Below are 18,717 nucleotides of genomic sequence, written 5' to 3' on the forward strand. Positions count from 1 at the left end.
CTTGCATCTCCCACAATGCGAAGAGATTTGAATCCTTCATTAGACCCTCCCTGACTGACATGCCAAGGACTTTCCACACGCCTCGTAGCAGTAGGCAGGTTTGGTCATTATTCACATAGTACACAGAATTTGAGTGTGTATGAAAACCTTTGAAATTCATTGCTACAGGAATTATCCCCTGGAACGCCACACCAGGAAAGGCCTGTGGATCCACGCTAGGTGACATCTGCAACACCAGTGAGGTAAGAGCCTCCTGTCCACACACACTCACATCTGCAGAAGGGGAGCAGAGGAGCACGGCGTGAAAGAATAATCACTGCCGCTTGTCTTTTTTCCAGTTCTACCTGTCTTATCACCTGTACATCGTAGCGTGCGCCGGGGCCGGAGCCACCGTGATCGCTCTGGTAAGCTTCCCTCCAGTCTCTCCATCCTCTCCCTTTAGCCCATCTTTGCACGGTTTGTATCCGCAGATCATGTGTCAAGCGCTCCTCTTCTCATTCCCATGTGGTTTACGTAAGCGCACCGAGGAAGACTGCATAGGCTTTTCCTCAGCTCCAACTCCATTTGCTGTTTACCATCTGCTTTGATGCACATGGCCCTGTTTTTTTAGTTTAGGATGGATGGAGGAGAGTGCACTTTGCTTTTCTTGTGTCATTTCTAAAAAACGAGTATGAACCACAAAAAGTAGGATATTGTAAAATGATGCTCTTTCCGTTGTTTAACTTCTTGAAGAATGATTGGTCACTTTACTTGCTTGTCACAGCACTAGTGACGAGGTGGTCACCGGCATGTTCTCTTACGACCTTTTCTGTTCTCTTCCACCAGCTGATCTACATGATGGCTACCACTTATAACTTTGCAGTGTTGAAGTTTAAGAGTCGAGAAGACTGCTGCACTAAGTTTTAAACTGGTTTTGAGAGCAACGGTACAGCATTCGAGGCTGTGCTGAGTAGAGACAGTTGCCACTGACAACAAATGAACTAAAAGAAAAAAAAAAAAACCAACAACCTGAGAATAGAAAAATCAACATCTCTCGATTAGTGTAAATAGCTGATTGTATGCTTCCTTTAGCATTTGGTATCCAGGGATATTGCTTGTTTGAGGACACCTGATGGAAGTTGTCTTCGGACTGGGGTGGTGTTTAGTTGACTGGTTTGTTCTGCTTTCCTCGGCACTCACTTACACAAATTTGTCACCATCCGATTTTGTAGAAATGCGCACAGCTAGAAAATCCACAGCAGTGTTATTTATATTCGTAATGTGTGAAGCTGATTTTGACCTGCACAAAAGCATCAACTGCATGAGTATTTCATTCAGAAAAAAAGAAAAAAAAAACCCTACAGTATTTAGCATGCAGTTCCTCATCACTTGATCTGCAGTCAAGAGCTGAATTGCGAATTTGTCCTGAGGCACTTGTGAGACATAAATGTTAAGACAGCTGTGCAGGCTGTAAAGCACAATTTAAAAAAATGATCTGAATTATAATTGAGACCATCCTGAGGTCAGATTAACACACACGCTGCACCGATCGCACGTAGATGTACAGTTTAAAGCTGCAAAATGAGTCCGCGTGGACATCTGACGACAAACGTTAAAGGTGTTCTCAGGCTTTATGATTTTGATTGGCAGATTAGCAGTTTCCGTGAGGACAAATTCTTGCGATCCATTTGTAAAAAGGACCAGCTACAGTGGCAAAGCAGCAGTGGCCGAGTGCCTTGTCCTTTTTTATGCTTCTTTGGTTTCTCTCTCCTTAAAATTTGGGTGCAAACCCATTAAAGTGTTCCACAGAAACTATTCAGTATTATTTCTTCTTGTCACGAGCTAGATTCTAAACTGAACTAAAAACCTTTCATCGACCGTATAATGCTGATGAGTGTTATGGTGACCGGTGGTGTTTATCATAGATTTCAAAGTAACTGCACATACCTAGCACAGCATGCTATGAAGGTTTTAGGCCAGTACCAGGGGTATACTTCTGCATGAGGCCCTACGCCTCACTTTAATTTCATGTATTTTATAAAAAAAAAAGAAGAAATTCTCAGATTTTAGAGTAAATGTTTTTTTTCTATGAGGGCTGACGCTGGTATAGCCTCAGCTATGAAGTTGATGTTTTGTTTCATACATTTTCCTTTATCTTTTCTCAAAGTGCCATTAAAGAGCCATTTGTTTTTATCTTAACACTGAGCCTGCATGCTTACATTTTCCAGATGCTCTGATCTGTTTATAGTTACTTATACTCCATATTTCATATATTTAATTTTCTCCTAAGTTTTTCAAGACTGTAGCTTTTACTTTCTATATAAAATAAACAATCTTTGTTTACAAAAGTATCCCTACTTGGTCTATTTCTTATAAATCCTACAGAAATACAATACAGAGCTGCACATGGAACAGGGTCAGATTCACCAAATGCTAAATCTCATGCTTTGCACTAACCTCAAGCTTTTACAGCTGCATGAAACTCACACGCACAACCTCTGTCTCGCTTTCTCCTCTCACTCTCACGCCTTTCACAGTGTCTCTTCTGTAGTATCGTGCATAGCAGGATAGTAGCGTAACTCTAGTGTTGGTAATAATTGTAACAGTGATGTTACAATAACTGCAACAGTTCAGTCTTTTTCAGTAATCTTTCGTCACCCTCGTTTGTTAAGTCTTTCAAAAACAACAACAAAAAAAAGCTTAACTTTTCGTTTGTGTATGTCTGTGATGTAGCTCTGACTCCTGTAGCTTGCTTTGCATCTTTGACATGCTCACCGGCCATCCACCTCACCCTTCTCTTCCAGATCCACTTCCTCATGATTCTCTCAGCAAACTGGGCCTACCTTAAGGATGCCAGTCAAATGCATGCCTACCAAGACATCAAAATGAAGGAAGAGCGGGAGCTGCAGGACATCACCTCACGCTCAAAGGAATGCCTCAATTCCTACACATAAGGATACGGCCCGCTCGCGCTCACAGTCCACACACACACACACACACACACACACACGTAAAGACACATTGACACTGTGGCCGACCACTGTGGCCCCTCTGGACCAAGACAACGCTCAGCTAAAATAACCTGCCAACTGCTGTGACGCTGTGCAGTACTAACCAGGCTCCTAACAAACTAATGCATCAGTGCTGCTTCCTGCACTAACTCACCAAGAAGCGTTTTGGAACTGCCACTCCAAATTTCATTTATGCTGTTTTTTTTTTTGTTTTTTTTTTCAATTTTTTTGCAGGAAAATTCAGATGTCTTGTTTGATTTTCACTTGCCCTTTTTATAGCTGGTTTTTGCTGCAAAGCTTGAGACATTGCACTATTCTTATGCAACGCATAACGGTGACAGTTTTACAGCCTTGCTCTGTCTTTCTTTTTGAGCTGTGGGGGCCAGTTTTCAACAGGGGAATATAACTTTTTATTTGTTTGCTCTTTTTCAATCAAAAATGCAGATGAATTACACACATGATGCAAGGCCTTACATCCAATCTGAGTTGGTACTGACACAAGTGAAGCATGTCCCAACACGTTTTGCTTTGACTTTGCAGTAAGGAAACAGGTCAAATATATAATGTGGATCCAGTTCTAATGTAACAGTGGTGGTAAAAGCATCCGCATTTTAAGCCTGTTAATAATTGGTTCTAGATTCTAATTTTCAATATACAGCTTCTTAAAGGTCCCTCAGAAAGTCCATGGCCTACATTAACACTACCTCAGATGTGCACTAGAGCCTATAGAACAATTTAACTGGAACAAACAACAACGTCTCCCTCGTAAAACGGTTTGAAAATCCTATTTTAAATGTAAAACCAAGCCTCAGTATGAACAGTATTTGGTAGCTGGTAAGCACACACACGCACACACATCAGGAGCTCCTCTACGTCACAGTATCATAGGATTTGATTTGTATGCGTAATGCCATAAGAATAACTTGCTAAATGCTAAAAGCAAACTGCTGCCAATATTGACACAGGATTTTCACTGCATTTGATATCTTAAAAGTTTGGTTCATGTGTATTGCAAATGCAAATGGAAAAGGCTTGCCAACAAAGAGAGCTCTCTGATCCCTCATAAATGCTTTTAGCCCATTATTTGTTGTAATATCTGATCATATATTGTAATTTATGATCAAAATTGACTTAATTTTGCTAAATCTTTTTTTTTATAAAACAAGTGTAGCTATGTCCCATATGCGATGGCGCTATGGAAAAACCTACAAATTTAAAGAACTTAACATGTGAACAATGTAAACTTGTTACGAGGATTTTTTTTAGTGTTTTGTTATTTTTGAAAATAAAACCACTTAAATTTTTTTTCTTGATTTTCTATAATTGCACCCGTTTTTGACGTGCAATTGTCAGAATGCTGACATAATTACTCATGTAATCTTTTTATTTCTATTAGTTGAGTTACACGGATAACTTGATGTTTCTTTGTTGCATGAAGAAAACTGTTTCTGCAGTGACGAACGTGATGTACAGTCATGTATGCTGACATCAGTAGTAGGCAGTGTTTGCCTGTTTCCTTTTTTTCTAACTGAATACAGATTAATCCATTTTATGTAGCTGATTAGTTATAGCTGTTTTTTTAGGTTATTTTATTCAAGTCAAAAGTATATGAGTCTTCTATTATTTGGTTGCTTGATAGTATACTTGTATTTTCTATGAATGTCAAGGGCTTCCTCATGAATTACTGATGCTTAACTTTTAATTCAGCTTTCAAATTAACAATTAGTTGACACACCAGTCATTTATAAAGTTGTATGGCAATCTAAATGGTAAATCTAGCCAAAGTATGAATGCCATTGTGACTCTCTGCCCAGTGTTTTACACAGTATCTGAGGTATTGTAGTAGAAAACCTGCATAGATCTCTGCAGGACTAACAGCCACAGGTGAACAGTGGAAAGATGACAGATGTACATGAAGCTTGTGTACGTCTAATCTCGTCTTTGTATGCTGTTTCCTGCTGAATGAACCAAAAACTAAAGAATAAAGGCTACCTATCAATCACCAGGAGGACAACAATCCAGCATCCTGTCTGACTGGAAACCCCTTTATGACATTACTCTACTGGCCTGTTGACTGTTTTTATGAAAATAAAAAATAAAATAAGACAAACTTCTCTATGTTGTGGTGTTTTGTTTTCTTTTGTATGATGGGAATGTCATGTGGTTGTGCACAGTCAATCCAAAAGACATAAAATCCAATATGATTTATTCATACATACGCAGTTGATGTAAACAACGGTGTCAAAAAACAAATCGGAAAATCTATACAATAAATGCTTCACACTTGAAACCAAAGCGGCTTGTATAATTCATCAGTTGATGATAGCACTCCAGGACGCCAGCTCACCAGAAATCATCGTCTTCATCCTTGTGTGAATATGCTGCGATGCTGGGAAAACAAAATCAAGTTAATTAGCGAAGGCCTGAAGGGACAGAAAAAGCAAAACCAGAAACAGGAAAGTATTTCTCAATGGACTCATCCATAAGACAAGATGATTTTAGAACAAGCAACAACATTCAAAAGAGCAGCAGATGAGAAAGGACGGACAAAATGAAATGTTTTGGGAAGGGGATTATGTGGGCTTATACATTTATTAAACTTCCCTACTGTAACAGCATAGCTTTTAAATTAGAAAACTTAAGTTGTTTTTTTCGATATTCTGTGTATGGCCTAGTCAACAGTCATCGTTACCTGTCGTCTTTCTCCTCAGACAAACTCCTTGCCTCTGGGCTTGTTTGCCCTGCTTCTTCTCTTGCAGGGCTCTGAAAATAAAAATAAACATAAACAAACACACTCAGGCTACAGCTGCTACAGCTGGTCTCAGGCAAATGTGCAGCCAACTCACCTGTGCATGCTGCTTCTCTCTTGCTTCCAGGACCATCTTCATGTATTTCTCTAATGGATTTTCACTTTTAGACTTCTCCTCGCCATTATCTGCCTCTTGCTTCTGGTCTTCATCTCCTCCTTTATTTCTTCCAGTTTCTTCTTCTTCCTCTTTTTCTTGTCCTGGTTGCTCCACGTCTTGCAAAAGCTGGTTAGACAGACATCGTCAATATTCATTTCATCAGGAAGCTCAGAAAGAGGGAGTTTCAGAAGGACTTGGTGCATCATTACCATCTCTTTCTCCAGTCTTTCAAGTTCTTGCAGCTCCCTCTCTCTGGCTTCCTCTTGCTCCCTTTGCCTTCGTTCCTGTCTTTCCGTTCGCTCTCTCTCCCACCTCTGCTCCTCATCCTCTTCATCTTCTCCCCCTGCAGATTCACTCGAGGTTTGAGGGACATCTATAAAACATATGGATTGACATGAGTCAAATCAGTTGTCTGTTCGAGGCTACACCATAAGCGAAACATGAGCTCAGTCAGACTGATGGTGTACAGTAGAAGATGGCCATTCTTGTCCTCTGGGGTCAACTGAGTCAGTGATGGGGGGGGGGCTAACGACTCACCCGCTTGGCCCTGCAAGTCTACCGGGTCTTCTGGGAGGTCCTGTGGGCGGGGGACAGCAGGGCCGTCAGGGGCCTCCTCAGAGAGAGGGATGGCAGTGTCCAGGAGAAGCTCTGGAATGTGGCCGGGCTCTGGAGGGAGACATGCACAAAGAGATCTTTTATGCTCCACCATAATGCAACAGGGCCAGAGGACCGGCACAGAATACATAATCAGTTGCCCTTCATCTTCACCATTGTGCGGGGCCACTGAAAGGACACTTTGGAGGCCAGTCACACACTCATTAAAAAACAGCCTTTCCAATATCCAAAACCTCCACACCGGATATACTTCATTTTATTCCCGGGATTTCGTTTAAATAAATGATGATTAAAAACAGAAAAAGCAAATTGCACACACTAAAGAATCACTAAGAAAATTGTGAGAAAATGCCTTCTGGATAGCTGAAGCACATAAACAGATCACTGTGACACTGTTGCACTAAGACCATAATGCATACAGTGATTTTCAATGTAAAACAAACAATCTGATGTGTGGCTGTTCATCCCAGGATACAGTGAACGCTTTAGGCACAACAGGATGACCTCCAAATTGAGCTTTTGGATAACTACATGAAACAGAATGTTCAAAAAGTACTTTATGTGTCGGCAGATTAAAAAGTCCCCTGTTGATCACAATTCTGCTCGTTAATGTCAAGCCCAATGACCCCGCCAAACAGCAACTCTCATTTTGTATCTGCAAACTGGAGAAGATCTCCAACTGGGTCTCACATCACGAGAAGAAGACTGCAACGTATTAAAGAAAAAAAAAACACCCACAAATATGAGTTTAGAGTACCTGACAAAATCCCTGTGAGATCCTCGAGGCTGATTTTCTCGGGCTGTGGGGAAGACTCCGAGCTGGAGAGCACAGGCTGAAGCTTTGGTGGGCTGACAGAAATAGAGACAAACATGAGGACATTAGTATTCATTATCTCTGTGTGAAAGTGGATAAAAAATGATGTCATGTCCTTGCCAAAGCGATGCCAGATGGTACCTGGACTGATCTCGTGCTGTGCTCTTGAGCTGAGGACTCCGAGGTGGACTGAGCTCAGAGGAGAAGTCACCTGAGGTCGCCACCTCGTCGTGGGGGGCGCGAGGGAGCTGTCTGTCAGGCAGCAGCTCAGGGAACGCCATCGGAGACGCGGTCGCTTCTATCAGGGGGCAAAGACTTCACATTAGACAATACTAGAGAGATTATAATTCAAAGACTGACGTGAAAAGGTGCGGGCTGACTGTCATTGACAATGACATTGTGGAGCATTAATAAAATAAGTGTTTAACGTGCAGCATATGAGCGCTGGGAACATGAAACTATTTTATTATTTAATTCTTGACACTTAAAAAGGTTGGTGCATCTAAATCCTTTTGAAGTGTTTTCACATGATAAAACAGTTTTTGAAGGTACCTTCTGAAATCTCTCTTTGAAGCTTTTTCTTGGAAGAAGAGCGAGGTGTGGAGGACAGACGTCTGGGTGGAGGGCTGCTTCCATCCTGAGGGCCTCCATCTCTTAGAAACAGGGGTTCAGTCAATGAGTGGAGACTGTGGTCAGTGAAAACTGTGGACTGGGGTTGGTTATGGTCCTCTAAGAAGGTCACTTTTGGCTGGGCAGGTGTTGCTGTGTTTCTGGTGTCATAGGGTGCCGAGGAGGGGGTTCTTTTAGTCTGTGGGGACAGTGGTCTGTGTGAGACCTTTGATCTGTGGGCTGAGTGGGTGTGTGGTTGGTAAGAGACTTGTTTTCTTAGAGGAGAGTCAGGGCGATGTGAAGGATGTGTCCCTTGTGGGGGAAGCATGTGTGAGATGGTGGAGCGCACTGCCCTCTGCTGGTAATTCCTGTAAGCTTCCTCCAGGGTCTCCGCCTCCCTCTGCAGCTCCTGGATCCGAGCCTTGGCTTCGGCCACCAGCTCCATGTCGGAGTCTGGAGAGTCATTCCAAGGCGACTTGTATCCTCGCAAGGGACCACCTGCTTCACAAACATCATCATAACCCACCCTGGCCCTCAGCAGAGCTCTGTCCACATAGATGTCAGGGGGAACCAGCTTGTCAGCGCTGAGCTCCAGTACTGAGCGATCAACAAGAGAGGGCTTGGGGTTACGCAGCACTTCATTCTCAAGAGCTGCCATCATCGCATGGATGACACAAAAGACAGGGAGAGAGGACAGAAAAGAAAAGGAAAAGAAAACGAGAGGAGAGTTGAACACTAATAGAGAAGACCAACCACCATTTAATAGCACACATCAGAAAAAAAGGGTTGCTACAACTAATTTCCAAGAACGCTTTTCATGCATTTACACCTAGGATCTGGTAGCTACTACTGAGGCTTCCTTTCTTGTTTTTGATCAAATTTTATTATAGTAATTGAAAAAAAAAAACGTGTTTGAGTTCTTTCAAATTTGCCAACCACTTTCCCTTTTTTAAGATTTAATGGTTGATAGTATTACATGATCCAAGAAAGGGAGCCAGTTTATGAAAAGCAGAAATAAAGCGAACTACATAAGTCAAGTCAACTACATCACTGATTGCACCAAACATAACCGCATAGAGAAACATACACGATTTGAAGTGACTAATCGCACTGAGATGTGGCGGACACGCGTGCCCAGTCGTGGGGTACCTTGTTGAGTTTGGCGAAGCTGCATCTTAATGTCCTCCATGTGGTTAGTCATCCACTGCGATTTCTCCTCAAACTCAATCAACTGAGCGTTGAGCTGAGCGCAGCGCTCCACCTGCAGGAAACAGCAGACAACAGGACACCACGCGGCAGTTACTGTATGTGTCACCGGAAAAACCACTATCCCCAAAGTGAGACAAACTCTAATGAGGGGGGAAAAAAAAAATAAAGAAAAACAGCTGACCACATAGTTTCCCACGCTCAGCGAGAGGCTGTGATGAGACTGACCTCACTCTGGAGCTGTGCCTGCAGCACCTGTTTCTGGTTGTCAAACTCTTCCTCATCCAGCCTGCGAGCGCTCTGCAGCCTCCGGAGCTCCGTCTGCAAGGCCAGCTGCTCTTTGGACGGCTTGCCCAAATCTGAGAGTGGGGTTATCAGAGTCAAAACATCACCTAAAAGTGTTTCAGTGGGAAAGCTATCTGATGAAAAAGCACCCGCTGATATGCAGAAGTTGCTCTGATTTAGGGGTCATTTTGATGTGGTCCAGTTCATGATTTTTGGCTGGATGGATCTGACAAGCATGAGAGTACAGCACACAGGGCTTTGTGCCATGTTGCTGCCTTTTGTTAGCGATGAGAAGAGAGGCCCAGCGCTCCCCTGCCTTATCCTCAAACAGGAAGAGTACTGTATCCCTCAGAGAGGTAAAATTTTGGCTGTCTGCTGTGGGTAAAGAGAGCTGTCTGTCTCTGCTCACTGTGCTCTCTGCTCCTCTTCACTCCACGTCTCATTCCCATTCCCTCACTGGTTCCTTTTTAGAGAGCTGTCTGCAGAGCTACAAACACAGCACAGAGGCTCCACATTGGCAGGCAAGACACATTCAAAAAGACTCAGTGGAGCCAGAAGCAGTGGGACAGACTAACATGAATGCTTCACAGTACACTGCATCTCCCACAGCTCACAACGAGCCCAGAGTAAAGCCCTCTGAATGCAATGTAGGAACTGGATTTATCATAGTTATGACTACAAATATTCTATACAGCTACTGGTTTTCTAGGATTACATATTATAAGCAATAACAAGTAATACTAAGAACTTACTTGTACATCATTACCCTGACTGTATTTGTCTCTTGTGGGAAACTTGAGAGGAAAATTGCAGCATGCTTAGACTCCTGGGAGGTACTTAGGGACAGCAGCTGATCCTCACCTGCATGGAGAAGCCGGTTCTCCTCTTGGGCCTCCTCCAGCTGTTTCTTTAGCAGCCGCTGCTGCCCCTGCAGCTCTGCTTTCTCTCTTTTCAAGCTGGGGTAGTCACTCACGCTCTCCAGTCTTTCTTTTAACAGCTCCTTCTGCTGAGTCAGCAGAGAAATCTGCTGCTGTGCTGTCTCTAGCTCAACCTGCAAGACAACAGACGAGACATGGAGAAAGAGCAGGCAAAATACAGCTGGAGGCATAATCAGATACTGCACAACTTAAAAATATACCAGAATCACATCACAGTGACTGATGGAAAGCTTTGTTTGAATACAGTTATTTAGTAGGAGAGAAACACTGTGCCGTTTTTCCTATTGCAGAGGGTGAACGTAACACTGCTGGATGACTGCTGTTGTTTACCTGCAGCCGTCTCAGCTCTGAACATGCTCTACTGTGCTCCTCTAATTTGCCATCAATGACAGCCGACTCCTTTTGGATACGAGCAGTTTCCACTGAAACATAAAATGAATGTGAAAATGATCAACACATGGGAAAAAGCAAACCAGTCCGTAGCTTTGTCTCAATCTAAATACTCACTTTTATTTCTGTTCTCATTCTCGGTTAGTTTTTCTGTTCTCTTGATAAACTCCTCTTTCAGCTCAAGCTGATACCTGATTTTATGAAGACATGAGAACAACAATCAAAAAGATATGTGAAACTTAATCAACGCAAAATATCTTTAAATACCTTTTAGTAATAAACTGAACCAGGTGCCATCTATCGGTACACTATGAAGGATTTTCCTTATAAAAAAAAAAAAACAAAAAAACAATGTATACACTCATACAAAAGTAATCGCATCCAGGAGGAAGCTATGGCGGACACACACCGAAAACTGTTTCTTTACAAACAGTAACAGACAATTCCTGCATAGTCTACCTTTAATGCACTTTGCCACTTGATCAAGTGGATGATCAGGTCCCCTACTGCATGTTATTCCATTCTCATTGCTGCTGACAGCACAAGTCTAGTTCTGATGTAATAAGAAATAACAAGTATATTAACAGAATTCACCTCTCAGAGGTTGCAGTCTAAATATGTGTAAAATACCCAATTTCTCACTGACAGCATTCAGTTAAATCTATGACTGAGATTTCATGTTTTCAATGTACAGTGTACATACAGGATTCAGGTTTTACTACAGGATACTGGTGTTACTATAGTTACAAAACAATGACATCCTCTGGTCACACAATGACAATATCCTTAGGGAGGATAAAAACTCTAAACTTGAGAGGTAAAGTGAACTAACAGGATGGAGAGAATATATTATATGAGACTTATATGTTGGATACATCTAACTAGTGGTGACAGTGTGAGCCGAAAACAAACTGTGCAAATGAGACATCTGTTAAAATACCTCGAAAGTTCATTCTTCAGCCTTTGGTCGTGTGTGTCCTCCATAGTCCTCACTGCCAACTCCCTCCTCCTCAGCAGCTCTTCAGTTGTCTTGACCTTCTCCTCTTGAATTTGACAAGTCCTACCATCAAACAAACACAGTGACTTTCTCTATGAAGCGGTGGTCACACAATGAGAGAGCACAACACCCACTTACTAACATGAAAGTTTTGAAAAAAAAAAAAAGAAAATTTTACTGTTCAAAAGCCTCCATTCTCATCCTCAGCTCATTTTCTCTGTTCCGTAGTGTTTCAATCTCTTTCAGGACCGATTGCCGCTGCATATACACGTTTTTTTCTTCAATCTAAAGAAAAGAGAAATACAAAAAACAGTATCAATTACACTCTTATATTTAAGCAACTGGAAATTTCGCCAGTAAATACTGCGATGTTGAGAGCCCACAGAGAACACTGGGAGTAATCTACCTCTTGTTGTTTTTGTAACCGATCGATGGCATTTTTCTCCCGGTCCATCAGCGCCTTTGCCTTCATTTCATAAGTCCTCTCCAGCTCTTGCTTCAACTTATCAAACTCTTTATGAAAGTTTGCTTTTTCTTCCATCCTCACCTTGGCAATTTCAACATCTTTAAAATGTTGCATCTTCAGAAACAAAAAGACACAATGTTGAGGACAGATAGCTAGCAGAAATACTACATGATCATGTAACAGCCACTCATAAAACATAAAGAATTTATGCCTTTTAAAATGTTTATTGGAGATAAAAAAAATGCTGCTGTGCTTAATACAATTTTTGATCCACTTTGTAGAAAAATACAAGTACCTTAGTGCTCATTTCTGCTTGCGTCTGTGTGTCAATTTCTTTTCTATATGCAGCCAGTTTTGACTGGAACGAAAACCATCTGTCCCCACTGTAAGTGAAGCCCTCATATTCCTTATCAATCATCTTCATCTTCTCAACTGTGTATGGAAGAAAGAAAACATCTGAAGCTGGGCGCTGAAAGGCATGTGTGTGGAATACAATTTGAGACCTTATTTCATCATACCCAGAGACTCTCCGTAACTTGCTATGCTGGTTGTCTGAGTGTCGGCATCATGGCACAGGCCGGCTGTATAATGGTGTGTGAGCTGTGTTAGAAGGCTGATCAGGAACCCTGCTGGACAAAGAGAAGATATATTAAATATATCAAGCACTGGCCTCAGGTGTATAAGCAGTTCTATAGAAGGGAGCAGAATGCTGCACGTACCTTTATCCTCTTTATTTGACAACTGTAAAAAAATAAAAAATAATATTATTACTAACAGTATCTATTTCTCATTTTTCCTTCTGTCAAGAACAATATTCTGCAAGCTTAATCATATTATTAATTACCAGGGATCTATAAAGGGCTGATTCAGGACTAATTTTAAGAAGCTGAAGAAGGTCCGCCTTCATGGAAATCTGCCAAAATGGATCAGAGACCAAAATCTTTAGGGATCTGCAAATCTGCAATGATGTCCTTTACTCTTTAAGCTGCAGTCAGTTAGACAAATGCAGTATATCTCACCTTGTCTTTGCACAGGCCACTTTCAGGGTAGAAAACAGAAAGGGTGTACTCATACCCAGAGGTGCGGAGATGATCGGCCACTATGCTGTTACAGGCTGAGACCAATAGGGGTTCAGATTTCACAGCTACCGGTCGGGGAACTGGTTCTCCTGCAGTCAACGGTGGGTGTTTTAACTCCTGGATGAGCTGATTCCGCAGCTGTGTCTGAAGCAGATCAGAAGAGCGACAGGGAACAAGCATGAAGGGTTGAGTTGACACGGGCTACAAGAGACAACAGCAACTTCAACTCACTTTGAGTGTGTCGAGCACTCCTTTATTTTTAAACGTTTGATAGAGTCTTTTCCTCAGCTCGTCTGGGGATAAAGTGTCTTCCTTGGTCGAGGACATGACTATCGAGAGTCGTTTTGTGGGTCCTGACAGAAGAGAAACAAAAGCACAGTCATCAACAGCACGGCAACGCGAACATGGCGAACTAGAGAACACAATGCTGAGTTTTCAGCAACTTTCTAAGTATTCTTACCTGGTGTTAGACTGTTACCACTCTGTCTTCTTTACACTTTCTACCACAACCATCTCAAAAAAGAGAATAACTCCTCTAGTTACCAACCTAACAACCAAAAAGCGTCTCGGCGTCTCTTTCGAGGAGGTGTGCCTGTAACATTTAAATCTGTCAACGGAAATTCTTCTTCCGGGCAGTCCCACAGTTATGACGCAAACAATTTGTTAATTCTTATTATTATCATTACATGATTTTTTATATTTTAATGTGACACTTACCATAAAGCGACGCAAAAAACATCTGCAGCTAAAACATTTTATAGAAGATAACCGATAAATGTATTTGGCTACTTGGCCATGTCGTCATCTTCTTGCGACTGATCTCGCTCCTCTCCAGGAAGTAAAATTAACAGGTAAACAAACGTCGGATATATCAAATTAATACGCGTTTCGTCTTTCATGTGTATGTTGCATTCATCTGTTCTTTCTAGTTGTAATATTTTTACTTTAGTCACAGAATAGCTTAAAGACGTAAACGCCGCCAAGCGTGTATGGAGCACAGCGGCTAAGGTTAGCTTGCTAGCTTGAGGGTTCTCATTTGCGTGATATTGACACCAGTATTTGGGACGATAAAATTGTTCAACCTATTTCGTGTGGTTTGAATTGTTTTCAGGACAGTTTGGCTTTGCTAAGAAAAAGGGGAAACGATGTCTGGAAGTTTTTACTTTGTCATGGTTGGTCATCATGACAATCCAGTATTTGAGATGGAGTTCTTGCCAGCTGGGAAGCCTGAATCAAAGGTAACGTGGATTTATTGATAACACCAGCAGTCTGTTTTGTTTTTGTTTGTTTTTTTTTTAAATCTTGTTTGATACGACTTATTTCATTTTCCACAGGATGACCATCGTCACCTGAACCAGTTTATTGCACACGCGGCCCTGGATTTGGTGGATGAAAACATGTGGCTGTCCAACAATATGTACTTGAAAACTGTTGACAAGTTCAACGAGTGGTTTGTGTCTGCCTTTGTCACCGCAGGACATATCCTTTTTTCCTACTTCATTTAATTCTTCCCTTTTTATCCCCTCACACAATACTCTGTTGCAGGTAATCAAAATCTCCAAACTAATAACATATTACAACACTGACAGAATAGACCGACACAAAACTAGTTTAAGAGGTGTGCATCTGTAATTGGGATATAGAAATGCAATAATTAAGGATAACTGAAAGAAGCAGTCAATTCACAGACCGAAATTTAAATTATAATTTAACAATCAATTAAGCATTTATTCGTGTATCAAGCCAAAGATTCTCAAACGTGAAGGCTTGCTGCTTTTCTGTTATATATCATTGTATATTCAGTATTTTTGTTGGTTGAACAAAACAAGAAATTTGAAGATGTCACTTCAGGCTGTGGGGAATTGTGATGGGCATTTGTGATTTATTTTCTACCATTTTATAGATTATACAATTAGAAATAGAAAAAAAATAATCAACAGATTGATCATGAAAATAACTGTTAGCTATATTATTTATCATAGTTTGCAATATAATGTATTTCTGGAAAAATCGCCACATCGTTGTCATTCTGTGTTGTCACATTCAATGAATTTATTACTATGGCCTTATTTTCCTTAATTATTTGCTGTACATATAAGATTCATTATGCTGCATGATGTGCGACAAGAAGATGGAATCAAAAACTTTTTTAATGATGTATATGACTTATACATTAAGGTAAGTTGTCCATATAATTAGAGTAACTTGGCCAGGTGGTAACATTTGGTCTATTTTTTTTCCTTTAGCGTTTGATTTAATTATTTATTTTGTCTTCCAGTTTGCAATGAATCCATTCTATGAAATCAATGCACCAATCCGGTCTACAGCCTTTGAGAGGAAAGTACAGTTTCTTGGAAAGAAGCATCTCCTGAATTAATCACTTCACATGGACAAGGATTTGAATGCATCTTCTCTATTTGTTGTGTATATATACCAAACACACTTTAATGTTTATATGTTTATCTTTTCCTGTTTAACACATGTAAAATGTATTCAACACAGATTTTCTATAAACCATTTTCTTATGTGATGTAGTTTACGAGGAGAGTTTTTTTTTTCTTAATTTCTTTTATTGGGTGAGCTGTGGATATGGCTACTGTACGTTGATTATCAACATTAGACTTTACGACGTAAGAACTTCAGGCTACCTACCGGTGTAGGCTTTATATGATTGCAGTGGTTAGAAAGGACAGCAGCAACATTCAGTTTAGTTCACACCTTTGAATAATAAACAGAGTTTTCAGGCTACAAAACATACTTGAAGAGACAATTCTCAGGGGTTTTATTTATCGTTTGGCATACCAGTAGTATAACTTTGAATATAAATGAAATCTGACTGGGAGACAGTTACGGTAAATAGTTCACCATTTTAAATATTAAGCTGTGGGGAAAGACTTTCATATATATTTAAAAAAAAAACTTAGAGTGCTGTAAAGATCAAAACCATTATTGATAACAATAAACCAAACAATAAGGAAAAAGGTTCACTCAATCATTACACTGTCTTCAAGGAAATAATGATTCAGTGATTTTTAAGATAAAAACAGTTTAAAAAATACAAAAGTTTCCAGAAACTTAAGTACACCATATGCCATGCATGTTATCTTTGCTTTAATATGCATCTTCTGTTAGGATTCATGTCCCTCAGTGCTTCCAGCACATAGCCATAATCTATTCATGATGTAGAATGTGCACGAACAAGAACTAAAGGTGCAATAATCACAACAAGCCTCAATTTGTTAGTCACACAAAGTAGTGCCTTAGCTACTTCATTATTCTCAGAAATAAGGTTATTGGGCTGTATAAATTAATTATGCAGTTATTTACTGAATATAAACATACAGGTCATCACTCCATCTGCATTCTTACATTTGGGAGTGAAGTTCACAAACCCTATGATGAATCGCACTCCCACGGTGGTATGGTAGTACACATATACACACCTATTTTAAGAGTCACAGAATGGGACATTCAGCTGTTTGAGAGGGAAGTGAAACTTTTCAAAGAATTTGCCTCTGTTCCATCATGACTTATTTTTTGTTCCACATGGGTAGTCTTCGCCCAATGCAAAACATATTGTTTTTCTGTTACTCCATTCAAAGCCTAACTAACGGTGGCAGACTGAGTGAGTGATTAAGTGGTTTCATGTTTATTTGTAATTAGACAGGGGTCAATTTAGTGTTTCCCCTCTTTCTCTTCAAGCAGGAGTCCAACTGTTAGCACTATCAAACCATCAACAGTATGACAGATAATAAAGCGAGTAGCGTCATTTGTTTAAATAAGATGTCACTACAGCATTGTGCACCTACAGCCTCATCACATAACAGGCAGAACAGCAAATTGATATTAGTGATAACTCCTATATGTTATGAACAGCAAGTGGCAGCAGAGCGAGGCTTTCTGTGGAGCTTAACAGTGTCTGTGGGGATGAGGTGGTCCGTTCTTTCATCCAGTGCCAACACTCTGCGTACTGCCTCCTCAAAGGCCACCGCGACATTGGTAGAATCCTTGGCACTGGTCTCATAATAGGGGTAGCCGCCGTTCTCCTGGCACCATTGCTGGGCCTCCTCGGTGGACACCTGCCGCTCTGTCACATCCAGTTTGTTGCCCAAGACTACGAACGGGAACTTCTCTGGATCCTTGACGTCTGCATAATAGATGAACTCCTTCTTCCAGTTGCACAAGTTGACAAAACTCTGGTTGTCATCTACACTGAAGGTGAGCAAGCAGCAGTCAGAGCCACGATAGAAAGGAGTCCTCAGGCTGCGGAAGCGCTCCTGGCCAGCAGTGTCCCAGATCTGCAGGGTAACCTGGTGGCCATCTACCTCCAGTTCCTTGTTGAGAAACTCAACGCCAATGGTGTGGAAAAGGTGTGCATCAAACTTGTTGGTAACATAACGATTCATGAGGGAGCTTTTTCCTACACCACCATCACCGAGCAGAATCACTTTCAGCAGGGATGTCTTTGTTGTCATGGCTATTCACTCCTGATCTCTTTGAAAAAAATTACCTAATTGAGAGATGCAATGTGCAAATGGGTTTATGATCAAGACAATATCAGTTTGAAACAAAATATTGCAATTAAGAACCATTTTACAGCAGAAACATTTTTTTGATAGATGTTTTGTGTTTGTCTCACCCCTGGTTGATATCAGCCTCCTCCAGGTTTCCAGATCATGTGCTGTAGACCCTGGTCCTCGGTCACATGCTCATTTGTTTAATGTTGATGGGAGCAGCCATGTAGGTATCGTTCAACCAGCTGTAACACATTGACAAGTCTGTCACTGTTAATCAGTTTCCTGATTAACAGATGGTCCAGCACAGCAATTATTGCTAAGAAGCCATATTGCAATAAAACACAATATGCGACCAAACGTTCAATACACTATTTGTAAGCGCTCTGGCAAAGTAACTCATACAAATGTAGTCTATAATATATAACGTACACAATATTAAACGAATGTAACACAAATGCCTTAACATGCTAGCGGAGAGCGTTTAAAGTATGGGTTTTCAGCTAGCCAAATGTTAGCTATGCTAGGCTAACACGAAAAAGGAAAACAAGGAACACAGCCGGAGTTAGGTTAATGAAATCTGCTAAATTCGCTAGCTCACGTTTACTGGCAGGCAAGTTTGCTGGTAGCGTACCTTAAGTGTCGGCCAGACCTCTGCAGAGTGAACGAGAAATAAACGACGAAATAACTAAAATGATTAATTAATATATTTGACAGCTCCTCGCCTTAGCATGGATCGAGATAACGTCAGGTCGTACCGTTTCCTGGTGAACTCCAAAGGCTCGGTGCTAACGCAGCTAGCCGCCAACAAGCTAACGATACATGGACAGACTCGGATCATGTGATCATGCCAGACAGAAACAACCGACGACCGCTGGGGTAACTTTTCAAGCCCTTTCAACTTACAC

The 18,717-nt window shown here is 41.1% G+C and overlaps 4 protein-coding genes across 13 annotated transcripts in view; 2 read left to right on the forward strand and 2 right to left on the reverse strand.

The window, feature by feature from the left end:
* The window catches only part of gpm6bb (glycoprotein M6Bb), a 28,503-nt gene extending 23,417 nt beyond the window's left edge, over positions 1 to 5,086 (forward strand). For 2 of the 5 annotated variants that reach the window (XM_041950286.1, XM_041950285.1), the window contains exons 5-7: positions 169 to 242; positions 339 to 404; positions 2,784 to 5,086. In XM_041950286.1, the coding sequence (XP_041806220.1) occupies positions 169 to 242; positions 339 to 404; positions 2,784 to 2,933 (290 nt within the window). In that variant the 3' untranslated portion in view covers positions 2,934 to 5,086. Of the gene's footprint in view, positions 1 to 168; positions 243 to 338; positions 405 to 825; positions 1,343 to 2,783 lie in introns of those variants that run through there. The other 3 variants (XM_041950289.1, XM_041950288.1, XM_041950287.1) reach the window with 2 other exon arrangements.
* A 127-nt stretch (positions 5,087 to 5,213) lies between these two features.
* ofd1 (OFD1 centriole and centriolar satellite protein) lies at positions 5,214 to 13,895 on the reverse strand. Of its 3 annotated transcripts, none has more exons than XM_041950604.1 (23): positions 13,756 to 13,895; positions 13,527 to 13,648; positions 13,236 to 13,439; positions 13,061 to 13,129; positions 12,936 to 12,957; positions 12,735 to 12,842; positions 12,512 to 12,648; positions 12,157 to 12,330; positions 11,929 to 12,035; positions 11,694 to 11,813; positions 10,871 to 10,944; positions 10,694 to 10,785; positions 10,287 to 10,476; positions 9,369 to 9,499; positions 9,084 to 9,195; positions 7,878 to 8,585; positions 7,467 to 7,623; positions 7,269 to 7,360; positions 6,434 to 6,562; positions 6,106 to 6,269; positions 5,837 to 6,022; positions 5,683 to 5,753; positions 5,214 to 5,379 (listed from the first exon to the last, which is right to left on the reverse strand). In XM_041950604.1, exons 2-23 carry the CDS (start codon positions 13,620 to 13,622, stop codon positions 5,334 to 5,336), a joined length of 3,189 nt encoding a protein of 1,062 aa, XP_041806538.1. In that variant the 5' UTR covers positions 13,623 to 13,648; positions 13,756 to 13,895; the 3' UTR covers positions 5,214 to 5,333. The 3 variants fall into 3 exon arrangements, with proteins under 3 accessions (XP_041806538.1, XP_041806539.1, XP_041806537.1); XM_041950605.1 differs by having other exon boundaries at positions 7,878 to 8,432; positions 12,735 to 12,845; XM_041950603.1 differs by having other exon boundaries at positions 12,735 to 12,845.
* A 177-nt stretch (positions 13,896 to 14,072) lies between these two features.
* Positions 14,073 to 15,813, forward strand: trappc2 (trafficking protein particle complex subunit 2). Of its 2 annotated transcripts, none has more exons than XM_041951030.1 (5): positions 14,073 to 14,146; positions 14,407 to 14,533; positions 14,630 to 14,774; positions 15,388 to 15,473; positions 15,574 to 15,813. In XM_041951030.1, the coding sequence occupies exons 2-5, from the start codon at positions 14,441 to 14,443 to the stop codon at positions 15,670 to 15,672; spliced, it is 423 nt and encodes a 140-aa protein (XP_041806964.1). In that variant the 5' UTR covers positions 14,073 to 14,146; positions 14,407 to 14,440; the 3' UTR covers positions 15,673 to 15,813. The 2 variants fall into 2 exon arrangements, with proteins under 2 accessions (XP_041806964.1, XP_041806965.1); XM_041951031.1 differs by lacking the exon at positions 14,073 to 14,146 and adding an exon at positions 14,178 to 14,303.
* Positions 15,814 to 15,860: 47 nt separating this feature from the next.
* rab9a (RAB9A, member RAS oncogene family) lies at positions 15,861 to 18,696 on the reverse strand. Of its 3 annotated transcripts, none has more exons than XM_041951029.1 (3): positions 18,568 to 18,696; positions 17,935 to 18,054; positions 15,861 to 17,805 (listed from the first exon to the last, which is right to left on the reverse strand). In XM_041951029.1, the coding sequence occupies exon 3, from the start codon at positions 17,768 to 17,770 to the stop codon at positions 17,162 to 17,164; it is 609 nt and encodes a 202-aa protein (XP_041806963.1). In that variant the 5' UTR covers positions 17,771 to 17,805; positions 17,935 to 18,054; positions 18,568 to 18,696; the 3' UTR covers positions 15,861 to 17,161. The 3 variants fall into 3 exon arrangements, with proteins under 3 accessions (XP_041806963.1, XP_041806961.1, XP_041806962.1); XM_041951027.1 differs by having other exon boundaries at positions 18,444 to 18,613; XM_041951028.1 differs by having other exon boundaries at positions 17,935 to 18,094; positions 18,444 to 18,613.
* Between the last annotated feature and the right edge of the window lie 21 nt (positions 18,697 to 18,717).

The sequence above is a fragment of the Chelmon rostratus genome, chromosome 13, assembly GCF_017976325.1.
Source record: "Chelmon rostratus isolate fCheRos1 chromosome 13, fCheRos1.pri, whole genome shotgun sequence".
Lineage (NCBI taxonomy): Eukaryota > Metazoa > Chordata > Actinopteri > Chaetodontiformes > Chaetodontidae > Chelmon > Chelmon rostratus.